Source organism: Ranitomeya variabilis, chromosome 6 (genome assembly GCF_051348905.1).
Source record: "Ranitomeya variabilis isolate aRanVar5 chromosome 6, aRanVar5.hap1, whole genome shotgun sequence".
NCBI classification, from domain to species: domain Eukaryota; kingdom Metazoa; phylum Chordata; class Amphibia; order Anura; family Dendrobatidae; genus Ranitomeya; species Ranitomeya variabilis.
This window is the reverse complement of record NC_135237.1, coordinates 496152485-496177563: the sequence shown is the minus strand read 5'-3', so window position 1 is coordinate 496177563 and position 25079 is coordinate 496152485. Positions and strand designations below refer to the sequence as shown.

General features: G+C 44.6%; 2 protein-coding genes across 2 annotated transcripts in view; one reads left to right on the top strand and one right to left on the bottom strand.

Moving 5' to 3' along the window:
• The window catches only part of LOC143782854 (E3 ubiquitin-protein ligase RNF31-like), a 346633-nt gene that overhangs the window by 183137 nt on the left and 138417 nt on the right, over positions 1 to 25079 (top strand). The window lies entirely within an intron of this gene.
• LOC143782856 (carbonic anhydrase 3-like) overlaps positions 18167 to 25079 on the bottom strand; it is a 30042-nt gene continuing 23129 nt past the window's right edge. Inside the window, exons 6-7 of the mRNA XM_077270775.1 lie at positions 18795 to 18950; positions 18167 to 18562 (exon numbers count right to left, since the gene is read on the bottom strand). Coding sequence (XP_077126890.1) covers positions 18443 to 18562; positions 18795 to 18950 — 276 coding nt within the window. The 3' untranslated portion in view covers positions 18167 to 18442. The remainder of the gene's footprint in view (positions 18563 to 18794; positions 18951 to 25079) is intronic.

Sequence of the window (25079 nt, the reverse complement as noted above, 5' to 3'; positions counted from 1 at the left end):
CCAGAATGGAACCAGAAGGGAAATGAAGGGAGCTGGAATATTAAGGTACCTTCACACTCAGCAACTTTACAACGAGAACGACAACGATCCGTGATGTTGCAGCATCCTGGTTAGCGATCTCGTTGTGTTTGACACGCAGCAGCGATCAGGATCCTGCTGTGATATCGCTGGTCGGAGCTAGAAGTCCAGAACTTTATTTGGTCATCAGGTCGGCGTGTATCGTCGTGTTTGACAGCAAAAGCAACGATGCCAGCAATGTTTTACATGGAGCTAACGACCTGTGAGAACGATAAGTGAGTCACCGTTACGTCACTGGATCGCTCCTGCATCGTTCTGGAGCTGCTGTGTTTGACGTCTCTACAGCGACCTAAACAGCGACGCTGCAGCGATCAGCTCGTTGTCTATATCTCTGCAGCGTCGCTGAGTGTGACGGTACCTTTAGGGTACCGTCACACAGTGCAATTTTGATCGCTACAACGGCACGATTTGTGACGTTCTAGCGATATCGTTACGATATCGTTGTGTCTGACACGCTACTGCGATCCGGATCCCCGCTGAGAATCGTACGTCGTAGCAGATCGTTTGAAACTTTCTTTCGTCGTCTAGTGTCCCGCTGTGGTGGCATGATTGCATCGTGTGACACAGGTTGTATACGATGTGCGCACAGTAACCAACGGCTTCTACATCGCAAATACGTCATGAAATTATCGCTCCAGCGCAGTGTATTGCAACGTGTGACCGCAGTATACGACGCTGGAGCGATAATTATACGACGCTGCAACGTCACGAATCGTGCCGTCGTAGCGATCAAAATTGCACTGTGTGACGGTACCCTTAGTCACAGTAAACAACAATGTGTCTATTTGTTTTCACTCTCACCCCTATAGTCCTCCACTTTCTACTAATCCAGCTAATCCCGACACCTAATAAGGAGCTGTTATCGTTCCCTCCATTCTCCCCATCCATATCACCTCCTCTTTAGAACTGTTCCTCAACATACAATCCTCTGTCTTCAAACACAGACAGCCCCCTCATGCCCTGTCCTGCTCCCATCTACTAACACTCTCTGCTCCTCCTCAGTGCCAGTAATATCTCCCCCAATCCGGGTCCTCCTCACCACATCCCCACAATCACTTCTACCTCTCATCCACAACCTATCACACATTTCCACAACCTTTCAAACCTTATACCCATTCACCCAGCTCCCACTTCCCCAGTCCCTCTAACAGAAGCTCTATGAAACACTCACTTTGTCTGCAAAAAACTTTCCTACATCCATGATCTTTTCATTACTAACAAACTTTCCTTCCTCGCCATCACCGAAACCTGGATCACCCTGTCTGACACAGCTCCTCCAGCTGCACTTTCATATGGTGGATTCCACCTTTCCCACACCCCGTCCCAGTGCAAGCATGGCGGAGGAGCTGGTTTTCTCCTGTCAGATACCTGATCCTTCACCCAAACACCACTTCCATCCTCCATTACTCTCCCTTCTTTTGAGGTTCACTGCGTGTGCATCTGCTGTCCCTCCAACCTCCAACTGACTGTCCTTTACTGTCCCCTAGGGCCAGCCACCACCATCTTTGATCACTTCACCATCTGGCTACTTCATTTCATTTCGGCTGACATCTCCACTACCGTCATGAGTGACTTCAACATCCCCATTGACACTCAGCTGTCTGTAAGCTTCTATCTCTCACTTCCTCCTTCAGCCTGGCTCAATAGTCTTCTGCAGCGATTCACAAAGATGCCCACAGAGACTCCAGTTCTTAACCCTAACCTTGGCATACAAAGACATCCACAACCTGTCTCCTCCATACATCTGTGACCTAGTCTCCCTCTTCTCTACTCCCCTTTCATCTCCTCTTCCCACAATCGCATACAAGATTTCTTCCGCGCATCCCCTGTAACTGTCTATACCAACATATCAGGCTCTCTCCTTCCATGGAAACCTTCAAAAGGACCTTGAAGACCTACTTCTTCCGATAGGTAAAACCTGCAGTAACCGTCGCTTCACTATACCGCTGCATGACCAGATCTATCCTCACCTACTGTATCCTCACCCATCCCTTATAGAGTGTGACACCTCGCAGGCAGGGTCCTCTCTCCTCTATCAGTCAGTGAATTGTTTTGTTCAAGTTTATTGTACTTGTTTTTTTGTTATGGATATCCCTTTTCACATGTAAAGTGCAGCGCCCCAGAGTCCTGGTCGTTGCAGTACTGATGCTCCGCCGCTAAGGGGGGCTATGGTACGTCTGATGGCACTGAAGGAGTTCTTCTGACCAGGTATCACAGTCACCAATACACTTCACAGTCTGGCCTCCAGGGGGAGCTAAGGGTTCTATGTATTAGGCCACTCCTCACAATCTGGTAAAACTGGGGGTTAGGCAGAAAGTTAGATAGAAGCTGACTGGGTTGGAACCAGGCAACACCTTGTGGCAGAGGGTGTTGTAGGGGAAGATTCAGAGGGGTCCCTGTCAGGGGTGGGATCCTGACAGAGGCCTAGCAAACAGAGAGAACGTTACGGGACCGCGCCTGCACGATATAGCGGCGGTACCCCAAGAAAGGACAAGAAGCGAGGTTCATTGTGCTGAGTGAGAAACGAGATCAACGCAATAAGGAGAATACCAGTAGGAGTCGTGCTGTAAGACGAGGCAACATCCTATTGAGGCGCATAACCGGTGGCTGGAACGCCGAGGAAGTATAGAGCTCCAGGCCAAACTTCAAACCTACGGCAGGACAGTCAGTTATAGGTGGGCTGTCTCATCCAATTGACCCAGGAAGACACAGGGGGGGTAACAACAGGAGTGGGGCGACGCTAGAGTCCCGGAAGAGCTCTGAGCCTCCCCGTCATACGGGTGCGTCCTAACCATAAGATCTGGGGGACGTGGAAGAACATCAGAATCGAGTTGTGAGGGAACACGAGAAACAGACACAACAGTTGTGGGGACTATCCCGTGAGCACAGCAGGGGAGGACCACAACACACAAGCGCTAGAAGGTAGGCACAGATTTCCACCTGTGAAGGGAACTCTGGAGGTGCCATCGGACCGGCCAGGCTTGCGCAGCCTGGTTAACCGTATTCCGGATTGAGGATCCTGAAGTCTTCAGTAAAGAGGTAAAGAGACTGCAACTTGGTGTCCTCGTTATTTACTGCGACCTGCACCGCACCACCATAACATCATCACCAGTTCCTCCACCTTTATTGTACGCCCCTCAGCAGGGTCACGGACCGGGTCTAGCCACCGTGAAAACCCCAGAACAGAGACTTAGAGGCCCAGTACCGGGTACCCCTCGGCCCTGCGGCAGTGGGGGCGCTACAAAAGCACCATGGAATAAATGGCGCTATAATAATAATAAATAATAATAAGACAACTTTCATTTTGTTTATGTTGTGTCCAGGTTTCATCCTTGCTCTGTTTCTGTCCTGTTTCTCCCACATAAAGACCACTAGTAGAACATATAGTGCACAGAATTAAGTACACCACATTGGAAGAAGAACATGTGAATGTGCAAGGAATCTTATAGTCCTGCTGTGCATTGCGGATATGTGTCCTGTCTCTGGTCTTTACAGTACATGAGTGCATATTTTCCAGCTCTTCACACTGCAAGAATAAGTTCCTTTTGAGCTTCTGATCATATATTTCTTAAATTTGGAGGTTGTCTGTAAGCACAGCAAGGAAAAGTATTTGAATATTACTTTTGCCGGTCATCTTTGTGTAGGATTTGGTGAAGTTTTCTAGCAGTTTTCCTCAGCACTTCAAGCTGTGGACTGTTCATTACCACAGATTATTTTTCTCTCCATATTGAAATATTTGACTTCTAGGGATCCTTGTGGCTCTAATAATCTGGTCATCAGTGAAGGTGGGCTGGGGTGGTAGACTTCGTTTAAAAATGTCTTTTTGAGATAAATTAAGTGTTCATCCTTATCTGTTGGATTTCCAGAAAGTTAATCTCTATATTTGAGTGGTCCAATGTCAAGTTTATAGTGGAATGAAAGGTATTGAATCTTTCATGGAATTTTATAAGTTGTTATTCAGACTCAGTCAAGATTATTAAGATAGTGAAGGTAAACCGTGAGCACTGCCACTGGGGTGCACGGGTAGGTTCCCACACCTTGATACAGTAAAGATAAGTAAACCCGGCACTCAACTTTGATGCAATTTCAGCATTTATTGCGTAGTACCAAAAACGTTTCGGTCAAGTGCGACCTTCTTCAGTTACGTACTTAGTAGCAATTAGGTACTGCTTGGTGAGCCGTACTCAATAGATCAGGTAGGAATCACTGTTCATTAGATGCCCGACTTGTGATGGGCTAGGAGCTTCTATGATCCGGAGCTTGACACGGTGTCCGCCGCTTGTCAGCCTGCATGTCCGGATCTGCAGGCTGACAAGCGGCGGACAGCACGTCAAGCTCCGGATCATAGAAGCTCCTAGCCCATCACAAGTCGGGCATCTATTGAACAGTGATTCCTACCTGATCTATTGAGTACGGCTCACCAAGCAGTACCTAATTGCTACTAAGTACGTAACTGAAGAAGATTATTAAGATGTCATTGATGTAACAGAAATAGACCAATGGTTTGATGTAGTAGGATGCTAAAAAGTAATTTTCCAATTAACTATGAAAAGATTGGCATGCTGTGGTCCCATTTTGCTGCCCATAGCTGTTTCGTTGCGTTGTAGCTTTAGCTCCTCACCAAAATAGAAAAAGTTATGCATGAGGATGAATCTGGTGAGTTTTAATACACACTCATTAGGGGTTCCATTAACTTCAAGAAACATTTGGCATGCGGTTAGTCCGTCTTCATGTGGAATATTAGAATATAGGGATTCCACATTCATGGTGGCTAAGATGATACCCTTGGAGAGGAGACCTATTATGAAATAGCTTTTTTCAAAAGGTCTTTGGTGTCCTGTAAATAGCTGGCTCTTTTTCTCACCAGTGGTTTAAGGACATTCTCAACCTATCCTGAGATTTTTTCATTGAGTGTGCCCATCTGTTACAATGGCACATTAATGATTTTGTGTGATGAATTTTTGTTATTTATTTTTTGTCTGGTCCAGATTGTTTTAGGGTAAATTCAATGTTTTGCTCAAATGTGTACATGTTTGTTCACTATTCCAATAAACATTTTACATGATATAGTGTGTCTAACTTACCTACGAGTAGGGGATTCATACATCAAAATACTATCCAAAAATACTATCCCAAGTGATTTTTGATGCGTGAATCATGTAAAGGTGCCTTCTACTTATGAAAAGTAAAAAATCTATGGATGTTATTTGCAAAATTATTAAAGGGCTGGTCCAGTAAGGTCCTGTCACATCTCCACTAGGACCTGCTCCTGCGATGTTAGGTTCTGTCACCAGATGCCGCCATATTCATTCAGCGGGCGCCATTAATGATGTAGAAGTTGTTTTGATCAGAAGCTCCTGGCGAGTCTGGCAGTATGGCTGTGTGTGCTGTATAGCTGTAGTAATCAGCTCCCTGCTTCACCAAATTGGAAAGCACCATATTCTACTAAAGTTCCCATCTTGCTGCTGGAAACTGCTAGATATAGTCTTGTTCTTCCTCTGGTTCAGGCCTGTGCTCTCAGATCCTGTCTTGTTTATTAATTTCCTGTTTTGACCTTGACCCGATATCTGACTACTCTTGTGTCTTATTATTTTGCACCTTTACTATCCTCCTTGCTCTGACCTGCTAACTGACCACTCCTGCCAGTATGCATCACCAGCCAGCAACTTACTCCATGGCCCCAGCTCAGGGGTCCCTAGGTAAGACCAGACAGTGGTTAGAGGGTGAAGGCCAGGACTACCCCTGGAATATAGTGATTGGAGTGGCTTGCGCAAAGCCTGTCCATTTTTGCCATTTTTAGAGCAGCCAAGCGACCACTGACAGAGCCACATTACAGTTCTGTATTATTGGCCTCTTTTTAGGATAGTTCAAAACATAGTAGATTGGTGGGGGTTTGACACCCATCACCACCACTAATCTATTATACTTATGCCAATCCTAAAGATAGTCCAGTGATTTAGAATATACAGGGCAAGCCCTTTAAACTAATGTAAATCTTTTTTGGTGAAAGGGGACACGACTCTTGCATTGCTGGTGCAAAAGCTCTTGTCTTCTTGGACCAAAAATCCTACTGTAAAGTAGGTGCTAAATAAAGACAAGAGCCCTTGTTAAGTTCTTAACAAACAGGTTTACTACTGGTTGATTTCTTACTAGTGATGAGCGAGCACTAAAATGTTCGGGTGCTCGTTGCTCGGGTCGAGCAGATTGGAATACTCGGGTACTCGACCCGAGCAACGAGCCCAATGTAAGTCTATGGGAGACCTGAGCATTTTTACCGCAATCCCCCCGGGGGTCCTTTTAAGGTCTAAAAACATCTGAAAATGATGGAAACACTGCTCAAATGACACAGGTACATCATGGGGATCGCCCCTGGAGGCATTTCTGACTCCTAGGTCACAGCTGTAAGCAATGTTGTCAGAGTTTCACACCATTTTTACAGGTGCACCAAAAAAACATACAAAAATGAAACCAAAATAGATTTTGCTGGGAAATATGTTAAGGTACATCCTTTCCAGGGTAATGACTTGTATATAAGGCAAAATAATTAACCCCAGACCAAAATGCTCCTCCACCACTTGGGCTATGTTCACACGCAGCATTTTTGATGCGTTTTTCAACTTTAACATTGCTTTCAACCAATACAAATGCATTCACTGGGAAATGTCATTGTAACATTTAACAAGCCTAGCTGGCCATGTGGTGTGTGACACATAAGCAGACCCATCTTGTTTCATTTATGAAGGAGGGACTCTTAAAGTCACTAAGCCTATTTTTAGAGGGGCATCAGGCGACATTAATCTTCTTAAAGGGTCATTATTAAACAGTGGGTCTCCTATGCTGTTATTGCCTATGCAGTGAGTGGCTGGGCTGCCAAGAATTACAACGTACCCCAATACCCCTTTCATGAGAGGTACAGGAGGGCTTCCAGAAAAAATGTTGCATTGACTGCAAGGCCTGCCCTGCTACCAAGTCATATGCACCCCAATAAGCCTTTGAAACCACATACTGGATGGCCACAGGCAAATCCACTTCACATTATTCATTTTGTGCTCCATACTGTTTCCTTATGCATTGAATGCAAGGGCAGCCTTGACCCAAATTTGCACGCACCCCAATCCCCTTTGGAAGAAACATGGAGGAGGGCCTCATAAAAAAAACTGTCCCATTATAAAGGAGCGAGTCTCCTAGACTTGTAATGCCCATACACTAAGTGCATGGGCTGACAAATATTTTCTCCTGGAGGGTACACATCAACATACTGTGTAAATATTTTTTTATTACGGGCATCATAAACACCCTTGCAAAAAACTATAGTGGCTGTAGCAGCACGGAACACGTTAACCCTGGTGATCTTGTGGCTGTGGATGATGAGACGTGGAGGAAGGCCTCATTAAAAAATAGGCCCAATTTAAAGGAGCGGGTCTCCTAGACTTGTAATGCTCATACTTTAAGTACATGTGTAAAACGTGTCTGAGACATCAGCTCAAAAAGGCAAACTCAGATTAAGTCAGCACTAGTCATTTCATCTAGTTCCCAAACTAGCCAGGTCAGTAGCAAGAGGAATAAAACCAGGGACAGAATCAGAAGACAAAACTGCAGCTGGAGCAATAACCACATTCAGATACTATAAGGTCAGTCAAAAACAGAGTTAGGCTAGTCATAGTCAAAGGGATCACAGAAAGGCTACAGTCCTGTTCAGTCCAGTTCATGCTAGACAGACCAGGAATTTACAGGAACTGGAGGTTTTTTGCCAAGAAGAGTGGGCAGCTTTACCATCTGAGAAAATAAAGAACCTCATCCACAACTACCACAAAAGACTTCAAGCTGTCATTGATGTTAGAGGGGGCAATACACGGTATTAAGAAATATGGTGTGTGAACTTTTAATCTGGGTCATTTGCATGTTTTGGGTTGTCATTATGATTTAAAAGAGAAAACTCAGTAGTTTGACAATAAATGGCTTCACCCAACCACTAACCATGAGTGGAGAAAAAGTTTTGGTGTTATCATTCATATTCTTTGAAAAAAAGCCAAAAAAGCAAAAATTCTGCCGGGGTATGTAAACTTTTGAGCACAACTGTAAATAAGACTTCTATAGTCTCATAGCATTTGCTGGCACTGTAACAGCAGTTACTAATTTGCATAAAGAAAATAAATAAAAGTTTCAGAATATGCTGCAGGTTTATTGTGGCAAAACTTTTTATATACAATAGTCACTCAGACACACTTGTCTACTTTTCATTAGTTAATATCTATCTGCACAACTAACTTCCTGTTAGTTATCATACATGTCTCCCCCGATTATGCCTGCTTATCTAACGCTCAGGGGTTGATAACACAAGTCCTTTATAAATTCAAGGTCGCAGTCTCACTCTATCTATCCCAGAATCAGGTGTTTAATATGTACAAATCTACAAACATTCTTTTGTCCCTGCCATGAGAACATCTATTGGAAATTAATTTTGCTATAACCATTAACTCTTTTCTGAACATATGTTTATATTGTTCTTTTATATTTTGTGTACAATTATCGAGGCTCGGTGACCACATTATCTCGTTGGCTCTTCCTCGATGTCCTTGCAGATTGTTTTAGAGGTTGACATCATTTTAACATTTTTTATGGAAAGCTGGGGGTCTTAATGTACGGATTAAGTGAATGTTAGAGTCTATATTTATCAGACAGATCACATAATCTTCCATCAGACACAGTGGGGCAGTAAACCATTCTACTGCTATGTCTATAGAACAGCTCTAGTCATCATGCTTCGTTTTTGTTTTGGAACTAGCAGCTAGCGCCTCTCATTGCAAGGTACTGTTTCAAATGGAACTGTACTTTCATCACACTTTACAGTTTCTTAATATCTTGTTCTATTGATATATTTTATCAGAGAAATAAGGGTCCTTAATAGTGATGAGCGAATATACTCGTTACTCGAGATTTCCCGAGCACACTCTGGTGTCCTCAAAGTATTTTTTAGTGCTCAGAGATTTAGTTTTCATTGCCGTAGCTGAATGATTTACATCTGTTAGCCAGCATAAGTACATGTGGGGGTTGCCTGGTTGCTAGGGAATCCCCACATGTACTTATGCTGGCTAACAGATGTAAATCATTCAGCTGCGGCGAAGAAAACTAAATCTCCGAGCACTAAAAAATACTCGGAGGACACCCGAGCGTGCTCGGGAAATCTCGAGTAACGAGTATATTCGCTCATCACTAGTCCTTAACCACTTATCAGACACTTCTTCTCCTAACCCTGCTACCCGAACTTGTCATCTACTGTGAAAAAGTAGCACAAATCCATCTTGTTCAGAAGAGATGGACTGCAGGTACCATGTGACACAGATCATTATACTTCATGTAAAGGGGAGGATGAGTAAGGAGCAGGGAAGGGAACTGACTGAGGCAGACCGAAAAATATAATGCAGAGTTCTATAACAGGTGTTTTACCTCACATCAGAGCTTGATTCAGATGAAGACAGCTCAGCTCTGCTGTATAATGTCCTTCATGTTGCTGCAGCTCATGTCTATGAACTAAAAAGTGAATGAAGAGCAGGAATTCCCTTCTCTGCAATGTGATGTCTATAGGAAAAATCACTACAGCTTGTGCGGCGCCCCAGGGTCCTCGTCGTCGCAGTGGTTTTGCTTTCCTCTCGGGGAGAGTGATGCTATGTTTGGAGGCAAGAAAGGATAACTGCATCCAGGTATCACAAACATGCAACACATTCACACTCCAGGCCACCAGGGGGGGCCTCTGCTCCTATTTATTAGGTCACTCCCCATATATATATATATAACTGGTAGTCTGTAGGGAAAGTGAATCAGAAAGTTCCAGACAGTGGTCTGTGGAGGACAGAAGGTCATCACAGCTGTGCATGCCCTCAAAGCTGCAGCTCCCAGAAAGAGACATTGAAAGGCAGAATTGCATTGCAGCGAGCGTGAAGGAAGTCGAAGCAAAGGAGAGGATACCAGAAGGGGACCAGCCCCGCTCAGGCTGCCTCCTTCTGAGGTGCAGAATCTCGGTAGCCAGAACACCTAGGGAGTAAGGACCTCTTATTCCAGAGACCAGCAGGACAGCTAATTGCAAGTTACCTGTCCGCACCTACACCCAGGAGGCACGGTGACACCCAGAGAGCCGGGTTATCTAAGAGACCCTATAAACAGGCTCAAGTCACCAGTCATACTGGTTTTGTCCTATCCCATATGGGGGACAGAGAGAGCGAAACATCGCATATGTGCGGACCTTATGTGAAGCCATAGGCAGTAAGGGACTACACCACTACAGCGCAAGGGAAGGCTACTGATTTCCACCTGGACAAGAGAACTCTGGGCTTGCCTCCAAACCGGCCGGACTCTGCCTGCCCTGTGATCTGGTGCCCTGGACTGTGGATGCTGAAGTCTTCAGTAAAGGTAAAGAGACTGCAACCTTGTGTCCTCGTTCTTCTCTGCGCCTCTCACCATACCACCATCTACACACCGGGAAGCCCTGGGGACCTACTTCACCTGTGGGAAGGTATACCATCTAGCTGCCATAACATCATCCCAGCGGACCCCTTAAAGCATCATCGGTCACCCTGACTGAATACCACAGGTGGCATCATGAACATAAACTCTATCCCTTTAAAGACCTTTCCCTTTTATACGGATGTCCCAGGGCCATGGACCGGGTCAGCCACCATGACAGCCCCCCTGTGAACCACAGGACCCGGTACCGAGTACCCCACGACCCTGACGGGTGTGCTCCACCTTGTCCCAGTGGAATGCAAATTACAAATAGAGCATGAAGAAAGGTGAAAACTGGTGAGAAGGCAGAATATGTCACATAATGGCTAGAAACTATGTCATTCCTTATGTACAAACACAGTACAGCTTATTTTGAATAGTTACTTGAAAGCACAGTTACCCTTTAATGTAATATTTGGTTCTTAAGGCTGCATTGTGATGTTGTACTCCAGATAATTTTTCAGTGGTGGACAAGCTACCATTAGTTCAATTCAAGGGCAGACAGATGAGGGCCCATGTGCAAGAATAGTATATGGGGGCCCTTTGTAGTTCAATAGCTCATCATAATGCATAATTCCAGCTGATTTTGGAGGTTTACATGGACCCACTTACCTCTGGGGCTCCTGTGCAGATGCATCGGTTGCACCAATGGTGTGTCCGCCCCTAGTTCAATAGCAGGGTGAGCTAGCACATGGGAGGACATTAACTTACAGCAGATCCCAGGATATGTTGTCTCTGGACTGTCAGGAAGGTGATATGAAGGTATGGTGGCTGCCTGTGGGGAGAGAGCAGACGTGGCAGGCAACACGGCTGACGGGTCAAGTGTATGGGGCAGGCAAGACCCAGCTCAATCAGCGAAAACTTTACAAAAGTAAAGCAAAATTATATCAAATTTATTAGGCTATGGAAAATTCCTATCCTGTATTCTTATAAATGAACCTCAGATATGAGAAAAAGAGTCATGTGCACACATATTATATCCATGGAAAGGCTCAAAGCAAGTAAGGCATCAAAAACTCCATATGGATCTAACAAGAAAATCTCACCGGTGTATGAGGTGTCAAAAGGAAAAAAAATAATAATATAGATAGATTAGTGTGTAAATCATTTATATGATATGCTGACCCAGGCGTATCACCATATTACAGATCTAGCCAGTCTGCTGTAGAGGCACTTGTGAGTCAAGACACGTCACGCTGCCAATCTGTGGTCAGTAGAGTCGCTAAACCAGTGAATTAAGGATCATATGCGGACAGCCCTGGTAACCTTTTAAGGAACAGCAATGCTGATTGGTGGAGCGGCAGCCACAGGAGGCAGCAGGGCAGTGTGCTGCCCCACCAATCAGAGAGCAGAGTACAGACTGTGTTCACCGCTGAGGAGGAGGCTACCCTACACATGTGGAAGGACCATCACACAGAAGTGCGAGGAGCTGTAGGCAATCAAAGAAGACTCTGCGATGTCTTTCTGCCACTTAGATATTTTGGGGGAGGGAAAGGTCAAAAAGCGTCTGTATGTAATAGTATCAAGGTTTGTCAAGTAGCCAAAGCATAGAAAAAAAAACCTTAAAAACAATTGCATACTTTCACCCACCTTTTTCTATCCTTCAGCCTACTTAAGCTATATTTTACAACACCTTATACTGAATGACTGTTTATCCTTGGTAATCATTAGGTACAGTTTGGGGTTTTCTAGGGACAGCTGCTGTGGAGTGGGGGTGCCATTTCTTGTTCCTATATAGGGTGCCAACCTCCGCTGATAGGCAGATAAAAGGTTAGGTGTGCGCTAGCATCTCAGTAGGGTTCAGCTTTAATTTATACATGTATATCGATATAGTGGGGGTTTTTGTTTGTTGGTATTTTTTAGTAGATATCTAATAAAGTAATTGTTTTTAAGGATTTTTTTCTATGTTTTTGGCTTGGCGGTAAAGGTGAAATAGCTGGAAGGGTGCAGGAGGAGCTCATATGAAAACGGGAGTCATTTACAATATGTCTTCTGTGTGATGAAATGCAGCCTTGGGTCCATACTGTGGTGTAGTCCTAGTCTCTCTGTGTCCCCCTACTGCCTCCTCTTCCTGCTATTCCCCTATGTGCACTACTACAATATCTATTGTTAGGTTTTAGACAGATACAGAATATATTCCAATCGTACTAAATAAAACATGAACCAATCCAAGTATGTAGGATATAAACCATCAAAATATATATTCCATATCCTTTACATATTTAGTGAATAATTACATAATTTAACTAAAAAATCATGTGATTTATTGTTAATGCCTGGAATCTTACCTAGAATACATTTTTGGATATAAATGGTTGGTTTAGTTCTCCAACATTGTGTAATGCTGTGTTTAATTGTTCCAGATGGTTGATTTGGAGCAACGGTTTTGATACTTAATAGCAGAAGTAAGAACAGACAAATAAAATGAACAAAGTTGAGGTATACTGTGTGTAAGGCCTCTTTCACACTTCCATCTTTCTTTTTCCGTCACAATGCGTCGTTTTTTGAAAAAAAATGGATCCAGCAAAAGTAGAGTGACATACCAGCTGGCTTGTCAAGTTAAGGAGGCTTATTCGCCGTGCAATGCTCCTCTGGGAAATTAAATATGCAAATTGCCTCTTCTGAGAAAAAGAGGACTTAAACTCTATAGCGCCACCTGTTGGAAGTAGCGATCCTACAAGTCACAATCAACCCTTTAACGAGTCGTGCCAACAGCCTGAGACACCATGTCTGCGAATTGAGATACTGATTTGGCTTTTATCCTAAGTCATATTGCACGACTCGTTAAAGGGTTGATTGTGACTTTTAGGATCGCTACTTCCAACAGGTGGCGCTATAGAGTTTAAGTCCTCTTTTTCTCAGAAGAGGCAATTTGCATATTTAATTTCCCAGAGGAGCATTGCAGGGCGAATAAGCCTCCTTACCTTGACAAGCCAGCTGGTATGTCACTCTACATAAGGAGAAACGTTACCCCTTAGACCCCAGTCCAGAGCCTCTCACCTAGCCAAATCAGTTCTCATGCTTTCGCACTGACGAGGGCCAACAGCCCGAAACACCGTGTCTGCGAATTGAGATACTGATTTGGCTTTTATCCTAAGTCATATTGCACGACTCGTTAGAGGGTTGATTGTGACTTGTAGGATCGCTACTTCCAACAGGAGGCGCTATAGAGTTTAAGGCCTCTTCTCAGAAGAGGCAATTTGCATATTCAATACAAAAAGTGACACTCATATATTATATAGAGTCATTACTAACAGAGTGATCTATTTCAAGTGTTTATTTCTGTTAATCTTGATAATTAAGGCTTACAGCCAATGAAAACCCAAAAGTCATTATCTCAGTAAATTAGAATAATAAAAAACACCTGCAAAAGGCTTCCTAAGCGTTTAAAAATTTAGAGCACTTCATGCTTCCCTCTGCCGACAAGCTTTTTCTAGACGGAAATTTAATTCTCCAGCAGGACTTGGCCCCTGTCCACACTAATATAATACCAGGTTTAAAACAATAGTATCACTGTGCTTGGTTGGCCAGCAAACTCGCCTGACCTTAACCCCATAGAGAATCTACAGGGTATTGTCAAGAGGAAGATGAGGGACACCAGACCCAACAATGCAGAAGAGCTGAACGCTGCTATCAAAGCAACCTGGGCTTCCATAACACCTCAGCAGTGCCACAGGCTGATTTCTAAACACCTGCTTTCAATTTCCAACTATTCACTGTCTTAAATGTGGCTGTTATTTGCATAATGTACGGTAAGCTTAGAATGGCGCAGGTGCTGGAAATTAGAATTTCAGGAAAAAGCAGTTAAAAATCAATAATATTGCGCACATGCCATAGAGCATAGATAATTCATAATTAAATGGAACCTATCTGCACAAACTTGCATATGAAAGTACAGTAGTAGTACAGTAGTTGTACAGTCGCTTGACCCCTAATAAAAATGCTCTTTTTTTAGGGATCTGATGTGCCTGTAATGAGGAATCTGGTGTAGACTACAATAAGTTTCTCACTACTGGGATGTCAGATCATAACAAAAATATTGTGCTGACAAGTTTCTTTTAAAGGGGTTGCCCAATCTTTTGATAAATGTGTGCAGTCACACTATGTGACTACGGCCTTCTGAATCCTGACAGCGTGCAGTCAACACGCCAATGAGAGCAAGCGGTTCCCTGACTGCAAGCATGCAATTTGCATGCATGCCCTCATGTGCAAACTAGATGTGCTAGGCCTCTGTTAATACAAGTTAATTGAAAGAAACCAGGAATGTCTAGATAGTATATATGCATATCAGTGAATACTTGTCACGGGTGTGTCAGATGCAACAGTCTGTCACTCTGCATCTGGCTGCAGAAGGCCTCTGCGTTTGGCATTACAGACGCCTCCTTAATCCTTCTGACTCTTAGGCCATGTGCACACGTTCAGGATTTTTTGAGTTTTTTCGCTATAAAAACGTGATAAAAGCGCGAAAAAAACCGCTAACATATGCCTCCTATTATTTACAGGGTATTCCGCATTTTTTGTGCAAATGTTGCATTTTTTTCCGCGAAAAAATCGCATCGCGGAAAAAAAAGCAACATGTTCATTAAAATTGCGGAATTGTGGGGATTCCGCACACCTAGGAGTGCATTGATCTGCTTACTTCCCGCACAGGGCTGTGCACACCATGCGGGAAGTAATCAGATTATGTGCGGTTGGTACCCAGGGTGGAGGAGAGGAGACTCTCCTCCACGGACTGGGCACCATATAATTGGTAAAAAAAAAAGAATTAAAATAAAAAATAGTCATATACTCACCCTCTGATGGCCCCCGGAGTGTTCCCGCCTCTCCGGTGCATGCTGCCGCTTCCATTCCTTTAGATGGTCTGTGTGAAAGACCTGCGATGACGTCGCGGTCTTGTGATTGGTCGCGTGACCGCTCATGTGACCGCTCACGCGACCAATCACAAGCCGCGACGTCATCGAAGGTCCTTCACACACAAACCATCTATAGGAATGGACGCCGCCGAGGAGATCAGCTGTCTGCAGGTGAGTATAATCTTTTTTTTTATTTTTTTTATTATTTTTAAACATTCTATCTAAGTTGGTCACACTTGTCAAACACTATGTTTGACAAGTGTGACCAACCTGTCAATCAGTTTTCCAAGCGATGCTACAGATCGCTTGGAAAACTTTAGCATTCTGCAAGCTAATTACGCTTGCAGAATGCTAAAAAAACCGCGAAAAAAACAAAAAAAAAATGCGGATTTCTTGCAGAAAATTTCCGGTTTTCTTCAGGAAATTTCTGCAAGAAACCCGGATGTGTGCACATACCCTTAGACACAGCGGCAACCTGTCTTCAGCTCTAATTGACACACCTGGACCTGGGTGTTGATAAATTCCCAGTCTGCTGCAGAGAGTCACCGGTGATATTTACAGCTTTCCCTTATGAAGGCTTGGAGCTATAGCAGTCTCTGGAGCTGTTTGAGGACGTTTGGTGTTTCCTCTCTGAGTCTGCTCAAGCTATGTTCATTTCCCTTGTCTGTCTACCTTTTTGTCTTTAGTTTACAGTGGGTATTGACCAGTTCACATCCTTTCCCCATCCTTATCCAGGGCCTAGCTCTAGGGATATAAAGGCCTTAGGTTTCCTGCTCGGTGATTGGTGAGGAACTAATTTTAGGGATGGTAGGGCAAGTAGGGTGTTATGAGAGCTAGGGGTATCCACTCACCCTTTCCCTAGTGTCTGGGCTCCTTCCCCTCATCCCTTCCTTTTGCACTTAGTCTTCTCACACTGTGTGTGACAATACTGACAGTGTGCACTGTCAGGACTCAGAAGACATCGAGTGACTGCAAAATGTCATCAAAAGATTGGACAACCCAGTTAAGGCCTTTTTAGTTTGGTTAAGCTTTCCAGTATTTTATGTATGGAGGGTGAATTGTGTGACCCCTATTTTCAGCTTAAACAGCCCATTTGCTACTGTTACAGTTTCAATAAAGGACTACAATTTCACTAATTGAAGTGAATGTGACAATATTGCTTGTGTCATTAATATGCCTATAATGTTATACAGCATTGCATATACAGTATGTTTTTGTTGGCAGGTCACCTAGAAAATGATTGCTGGTGCCTTGAGGAGCTGTTGCATGTGAGGAATGGGAGTGTGTATGAAGGAAGGGCTACGCCTAGGAATACCTGGTTCTGCAAGTATGGAGTGTTGACTGTCAGGAAGCAGCAGTGGCAATGATGAGCCCATAAAAGGAAAAGGTTTAGTGCTAATCTGAAAGTTCAAAAGAATGGCATGAGATACTAGACCTAGATGTGTGTCCTAGTGAGGGATAGGCCAAGACTTAGTCACCAGTGGGGAGCAAGCTCGTCCTTCTGCAGAGAGGCAGGAAAGACTGACAGGGGCTGTTGAGGTGATGACCTTGAGTTGGGTAGTCGTGATGTGGTGGCTTGTATGGCTCTATGGAAAGGGGCATACCATGTCAGCTACTGCTATAGTGTACCATCAGACAGCACGTTTAACTATAGAGAGTCTGCTGAACCTGTAGAAATAGTCAAACTAGTGATGGAAAAAGTGCTGAGTTTTTGGGGTGAGGCAGACTCCTTTTAGCGTGGCCCAGGTTCAGTAAGGTTTAGTTCTTTGCAGGCCTTGGCTGGACCGCATGGAGTAGAGAGCACTTGAAATCAGGACTAAACTGAGAAGGCCGTGCTACTGTGTGTGACTGTGAGTGAGTCTGAAGTGTGGGCTAGCTGTCCCATACATACGGTACTTTCCCTACTGGATGTTAGCTTGGGAGTGAATGTGCGAATGGACTGAACCATAGAGAAGGAGCAGCTGAACACTTGAGAACAAGGTGTATGAGAATGAGTGAAAGATTGCTGCCAGATACACAGCACAGATTGAGATATTGGAGAGAGGCTTGAGAAGAAACACACTACTGCTGGTGACCATGTGAGGTGAACAGAGGACTGCGCAACAAGCTTTTACAAAATGTTTTGTGCCCTCTTTAGTCTGGGTATTCCACAGTATTAATAATTGTTCCACAAGTGAGTGTTGAAACCTATGAGTATATTGTGTTTCTTAATATGAGAAACTACGACTTTTGTATTGTATAATGCTATATCTGCATTGGTGATCTGTAAAGGGTAAACTCTGACGTTTATGTGATCAGAAACCAACAAATCAATACACGTGAATATAAAGAGTGGCTTCAGGGTAGAGACTTCTACACAAAACATACAAATCGTTCTATTAGTCAATAGTATGTTCCTGTGTTATTGCAGTGGAGTAGTCATTTTTGGAAAGCAGGGAGGAAAAGAAATCATATTGGCTGTAAAATCTGAGGTCCTGGGTAAATTGTGATTTTGTTATTGTTAGAGAATCCTGACCATATGGTGTATTTGGTGGAAAATCTATCTAATGGTATATTCCCCTCCTAAACATTGTAGCACATGCACAGAATATGCCATAAATGACTAAGGGCAGGTAAAGACGGCATATTTTCAGTGCGATTCAACAAAACATCAGACCAATGTAATGATGTGGTGCCGTGCACATGCCCTTTGTGTCTCGCCTCCTACAATTTGACTTATCAGGGGCTCAATGACCACTGTTCACTGTTTTATTGGGGAAATTCTCCATTAAATTCAATAGAGAGGTCGACATCACTTCTCGTCACTACAATAAAGTCTATCAGAGTTATGGAAACGTCCAGTAACCCGGCCACCTTTATTAAATGTAATAGGTAAAGCGGCCATTGTAAACCAGCGAATGGAGCTCAGATAATGGCTTTTCGGGCAGGTATAACTTAGCATTTTTTCTTAATGGTCTGCTATTGGGACTAGCAGCTAGCAAGTCAGAGCAGGCACCTCAGTGAAATATATTCTAGTCAAAAGATGCTCTAACTTCTCTCCCATTCAGGGGCTGGGTGGGCCGATAATTGTTCGCCATTTGCACTGGAGCTTCACACTCCATAGTTGATAAAATGCTTCGAAGTTTCTCCATCTGCAAAAAATATAATAAACTGGAATTAAATTACAGCAATGTTTGAAATACTGTAAATTGAGCAACCAGACATATACTATAAATGTGTAATACATGAAGTCTTAATTAGACCCTCACTTTTCTAAGGAGTGGGGCCAGGAATGGCCAATGCCCTCTCCATCCAATTCTATGGAACTGCTAAAAATTGCTAAGAATTTGATATATAATGGTGAAAATTGTCAGGACGTCTTACCTGTTCTGTGCTGGCTGTAATCGGTTCTCTTAGGAGTATCCAGGTCACACATTCCTCACATGGGGGAGTTGTGTAAGAACCTTGGTATGTCCAATAATCCCGGGATGTAGGGAATAGGATTGAAGGGTCAAAATCTGTGAAATGCGCTTTCCTTCCCTTAATTAGAAAAAGTTAAATGATTATTTTGTTCTGGTTGTGGTGACAAATGAGGGTATTAAGCAAATGCAACTTATCTATTACTTAAACCATTAGCTTTGGTGTAGTAAAACATTTTCTATGTTGCCAGTAACACCAGTGGGTCAAACATCGTATTGTTCTGCATATCCTATAAATCAGACTTGGGTAAAGTGGCACGCAGGCCACATCTGGCAATCTGGCTTTCCAGTCTGGCCTGTGGACGAAGACAGCCAAGGACTGAAAACACTGGCTCACAGGCCGCACCATGGGGTCGACTTCCACGGACCGATGTACAAATACAATGGAGGAGGAGATAGCTGCCGCCTCCTTCTTCCACCATTCAGCATGTGCAACTGAGACGGCAGACGCGATGTCAATACATCACGTCTACAAATGTCACTACACACAGCAGAGACCAGAGAAGAGCCCCGGGTGAAACCGGATCAAGGTGAATATGCGTCTTTTTGTTTTTTTATTAATATGTGTGGATGTGTGTGGGCTCATACTGTATATAAGAGGGGGAGGGTGACCTGTGTGTGAGATCACCCTGTATATAAGGAGGCTATGTGGGGGCTCATGCTGTATATAGTGCGAGGGGCTCATGCTGTATGTTAGGGCTTATGGGTGGGCTCATACTGTATATTAGGGGCGGTGTGTGGGATCATACTGTGTAAACAATGGCCTATGTGTGGGGGTGGGGGCTCATACTGTATATAGGGGGGTGTCAGCTTACAAAATTCTGTTCAATAAGTTATACAACAATATTAACATAAAATAATATAATCCATATGGTAATATTAATATGGAAATTAAATAATTTCAGCCAATTGGTTCAGCCCTCTGCAACAGTAAGTCTCTCATGGCCACTCGGCAAAACTAATTGCCCACCTTTACTATAAATCATCCCAGTGTAACATCGCTACATGAATATGACTTGTCAGTGGCTGGGGAAGAGATTAATTGCTGTGCTACTGACAAAATAGTACAGTTCTCTAGGGCCTTGTGAAATCATTGTGAAACTATGAAACTATTAGTATCTGGCTGAAGAGGACAGGAGCATGTCATTGCATCAATCTGGCAGGAGAGGACACGAGCATGTCACTGCATCAATATTGCCAACATGTGGAGCATTTGGTTCTACCTGAAGGTTTATGACACTAGTAGAAGTAGCTGATGATCATTCCCTAACCAGGCAACGAGAAGAGCAGATAAGACCTAAAAATGTTCTGAGATTGAGCTTCAGCCTTTCAGTACAGCAGCTCGACTCCCTGCACCAGTTCTATACTTCCATACTTACTTGTGAGCTTTGTCCATGTATTACAAGGTGGCCTACAAGAAAAGCCAGGCACAGGTATCTATATATATAATTGTCTAAGGGGTACTTCCGCCTTTCTGTCTTTCTGTCGGCAACTTCCGTCATGGAAATCCCGCGTCGCTGATTGGTCTCGCCAGCTGCTTGTCATGGCTGCCGTGACCAATCAGCGATGGGCACAGTCCAATTAGTCCCTCCCTACTCCCCTGCAGTCAGTGCCCGGCGTCCGCATACTCCCCTCCAGTCAGTCAGTCACTGCTCACACAGGGTTAATGCCAGGGGTAACGGACCGCGTTATGCCACGGGTTACGCACTCAGTTACCGCCGCTATTAACCCTGTGTGACCAAGTTTTTACTATTGATGCTGCCTATGCAGCATCAATAGTAAAAAGATCTAATGTTAAAAATAATAAAAAAAAAACAAAAACCCTGCTATTCTCACCTTCCGTAGTCCGACGATGCGCTCGCGCCTGCAGGTTCCGGTGCTAAGGATGCTATGCGAGAAGGACCTGCCATGACGTCACGGTCATGTGACCGCGACGTCATCACAGGTCCTGCGCGCCTGCGTGAGAAGGACCTGCCATGACGTCACGGTCATGTGACCGCGACGTCATCACAGGTCCTGCGCTCATATCAACCCTGGGACCGGAAGCTGCCGCATGCACCGCACACAGGCGACAGGACTACAAGGGGCCCTTGGAAGGTGAGTATATGTTTATTTTTTATTTTTTAACCTGTGACATACGTGGCTGGGCAATATACTACGTAGCTGGGCAATATACTACGTGGCTGGGCAATATACTACGTGGCTGGGCAATATACTACGTGGCTGGGCAATATACTACGTGGTTGGGCAATATACTACGTGGCTGGGCAATATACTACGTGGGCTGTGCAATATACTACGTGGACATGCATATTCTAGAATACCCGATGCGTTAGAATCGGGCCACCATCTAGTCCCTTATAATAACAGCTGATCACCTGTGATCACCCAGGGGTTAGAGAAACCCAATGCACAATGATCACCACATAATTTTTTTTAACTCTTGAAAGAATAGACTTTATCAACAAGAAAAGGTTTTCAATTTTTTGATGTTTGCAATCCAGAGGTGAAATGTGTTAATAATATATCCAAAATATCTGTCCAGGGACTTATCTTTGTGGAATAATTCGTACATCATTTAGATACCACTTTTGGCGCATGCATGTTAATGTTTTACCTTTTTATTTGGATACAAAAAAAATGTCAGCAGTTTATTATTTTCTTTTACAGTGATCATCATAAACCACAATTATTTATTATCCAGGCTGCTGCCGTTTTAGGGAAACCAAATATCAGGGCCGGACTGGCCATCGGGCAGTTCTTGCAAATGCCAGAAGGGCCGGTGCCAGTAGTGGGCCGCTGCACACTGTGCTGTTGTCAGTGGCGCCAGCGCCGACTTGCCCTCGCCAGCGCCGCTGCATTTAACTATACCGGCATCTATGACGCCAGTACAGTTCAATGCAATGATGGAGGAGAGAGTGTCTGACGACGCTTCCTCTCCCATTATTCCCCGCTCTGCCTCTGACACTGCGGGTGCACGATGACGTCATCGCGCACTCACCGTGAGCCAGGCAGTGCAGCGGCAGCCGCCGAGACTGGAGCAGGGAGCAGCGCGGGCACGAGGAGAGGTGAGGAGTGTGTTTTTGTTTGTTTTTTAACTGGACTGTGGGGCCATTCTTGGAGGGGGGCTGTGCAGTATACTACTACGTGGGCTGTGTGTGCTGTATACTACTACTACATGGGCTGTGTGTGCTGTATACTACTACATGGGCTGTGTGTGCTGTATACTGCTGTGTGGGCTGTGCTGTATACTACTCTGGGCTGTGCTGTATACTACTCTGTGGGCTGTACTGTATACTACTCTGTGGGCTGTGCTGTATACTACTACGTGGGCTGTGCTGTATACTACTACGTGGGCTGCGCTGTATACTACTACGTGGGCTGCGCTGTATACTACTATGTGGGCTGTGCTGTATACTACTATGTGGGCTGTGTTATCTACTACGTGGGCTGTGCTATATTATGCAGGCTGTGCTATATACTATGCGGGTTGTGCTATATACTATGCAGGTTGTGCTATATACTATGCGGGCTTTGCTATATACTATGCGGGTTGTGCTATATACTATGGGTTGGACTATATACTATGCGGGTTGGGCTATATACTATGCAGGCTGTGCTGTATACTATGCGGGTTGTGCTATATACTATGCGGGTTGTGCTATATACTATGCGGGTTGTGCTATATACTATGCTGGTTGTGCTATATACTATGCAGGCTTTGCTATATACTATGGGGGTATATTATATTCTATGGGGGAGGCTGTGTTATATACTATGTGGCTGTGTTATATACTATTGTGGGGGTATATTATATTCTATGGGGGAGGCTGTGTTATATACTATGGGGGGTATATTATATTCTATGGGGGAGGCTGTGTTATATACTATGGGGGGCAGCATTATATTCTATGGGGGGCTACATTATATATATTATGGGGAGGTGGGCTGTATTATATTCTATGGGGGCTGTATTAGATTTTATGAGGGATGATTGCATCATACTCTGATGGGGCTGCATTATATTCTATGGGGAGGTGGGCTGTATTATATTCTATTCGGGGCTACATTATATTCTATGGGGGCTGTATTATATTTATATTCTATGAGGGGTGATTGCATCATACTCTATGAGGGGGCTGCATTAAACTGAGGGGGGCTGCATTATATTCTATGGGGGGTTACATTATACTCTGTGGGGTGGTTGCATTATACTCTGTGGGGTGGTGGCTGCATTATACTATATGTGGGCTGCATTATACTGTATCGAGGACTATGGGGAATACGTTATACTGTATGAAGAACTATGGGGTGCATTATACTATGGGAAGTGAATTGTACTACATGGATGACAATGGTGGTGCATTATACTATATGGAGCACTATGAGGAGTGTATTATACTATGTGGAGGACTGAGCAGTGTATTTTAATATATGGAGGACTATAGGGAGTGTATTATACTATATGGAGGACTGTGGTGCACATTATAATATATGGAGGACTATGGGGTGTATTTTACTAAACAAGTAAAATGCTGCATATTCAGATTTTTTGCCGGAACAAAAATCATTGTTCTCAGGAGCACAACGCCGGCGTAAACTGTAGATGTGCTGCTGATAACATGATACTGTATGGTGATCTGTTAGTGATCTATTAGTGATCTATTAGTGATCGTTCTGTCCCATCATTATTCCTCAGCTGGTGGAAAGAGGCCGGGAAACAAGCGTTGATCAACTTCAGTATTGTCGATCAAACTCATTTAGCGGCCTGAACTCAGCGCTTGTAAATACAACCGAAATGCTTTTGTGTGATGTGTGCAGCGCCCCAGAGTCCTGGTCGTTGCAGTGCTGTAGCTCCGCCACTAAGGGGAGTGATGGTATGTCTGATGGCACTAAAGGAGTTCACCTGACCAGGTATCACAGACACACATTAAACTTCACACTCCGACCGCCAGGGGGAGCAAAAGGCCCTATCTACTAGGCCACTCCTCACACTTGGGTAAAACTGGGGGTTGGATAGGAAGTCAGGGAGAAGTAGCTGGGAAGAGCTCGGGAGAGGACCTGTCAGGGGTGGGATCCTGACAGAGGCCTAGAAAGGGACGGATCGTTACGGAGTCGTGCCTGTGCCTTATAGCGGCAGACTTCTAAGAAAGGACACGAAGCGAAGCATATTGTGGAGAAGTGAGAAACGGGAGCACAGCACATCGGAGAATAGAACCAGTAGGAGTCGTGCCCCGAGATCGGCAACATCCTACTGAGGCGCGTAGCCGGCGGCCGGAACGCCGAGAAAGTAAGAGACTCCATGCATTACCTTGAACTACGGCCGGGCAGTTAACTATAGGTTGGCTGTCTCACCTTTACACCTAATGAAGACAACGGAGGCAATTGTGGGAGAGGGGCGTCTCTAGGGTCCCTATAAAATAACTCCAAGCCTACCCCGTCATACGGGTGCGTCCTAGCCATATCATCTGGGGGACGGAGAGAGAAAGAACATCGGAAACAGACACAACAGTTGTGAGGACTATCCCGTGGTGCTCAGCAGGGAGGTACTACAACACCCAGGCGCTAGAAGGTAGGCACTGATTTCCACCTGCAAAGGGAACTATGGATGTGCCTTCGGACCGGCCGGTCTCAGCCAGCCCTGTTAGCAGTGCTCTGGATTGCGGATCCCGAAGCCTTCAGTAAAGAGGTAAAGAGACTGCATCCCTGTGTCCTCGTTATTCATCGCACCTTGCACAACGCACCATCATCACACCTTTCATTGGACGCCCCTTAGCAGGGTCACGGACCGGGTCTAGCCACCGTGACAACCCCAGGACCGAGACCGAGAGGCCCGGTACCGAGTACCCCGCGGCCCTGCGTCTGAGGGCGCTCCATGTGCAATATGTTAGCATTTGGGGCCCCATTATAAACTTTGCCTATGGCCCCACTTTGCCTAAAACCGGCCCTGCCTACAAGTGTACAAAGATATTATACCATCATTCACAAAGAGAACAGCACCACCAGAGCGCTTACTTAATGAACACACCGGCCATCAGCAGAAGCTGGCCACTTGATCTCGGGTGCTTGGCCAAGAAAACATGCAGATACGAACCATGAGCAGAAAGAAAGCGGCAGTACTCACCGATCTTCAAAACAGGTAACTCTTTTTTACGATAAAATCTTCACGGCTCGGGGGTGCAAATACAGC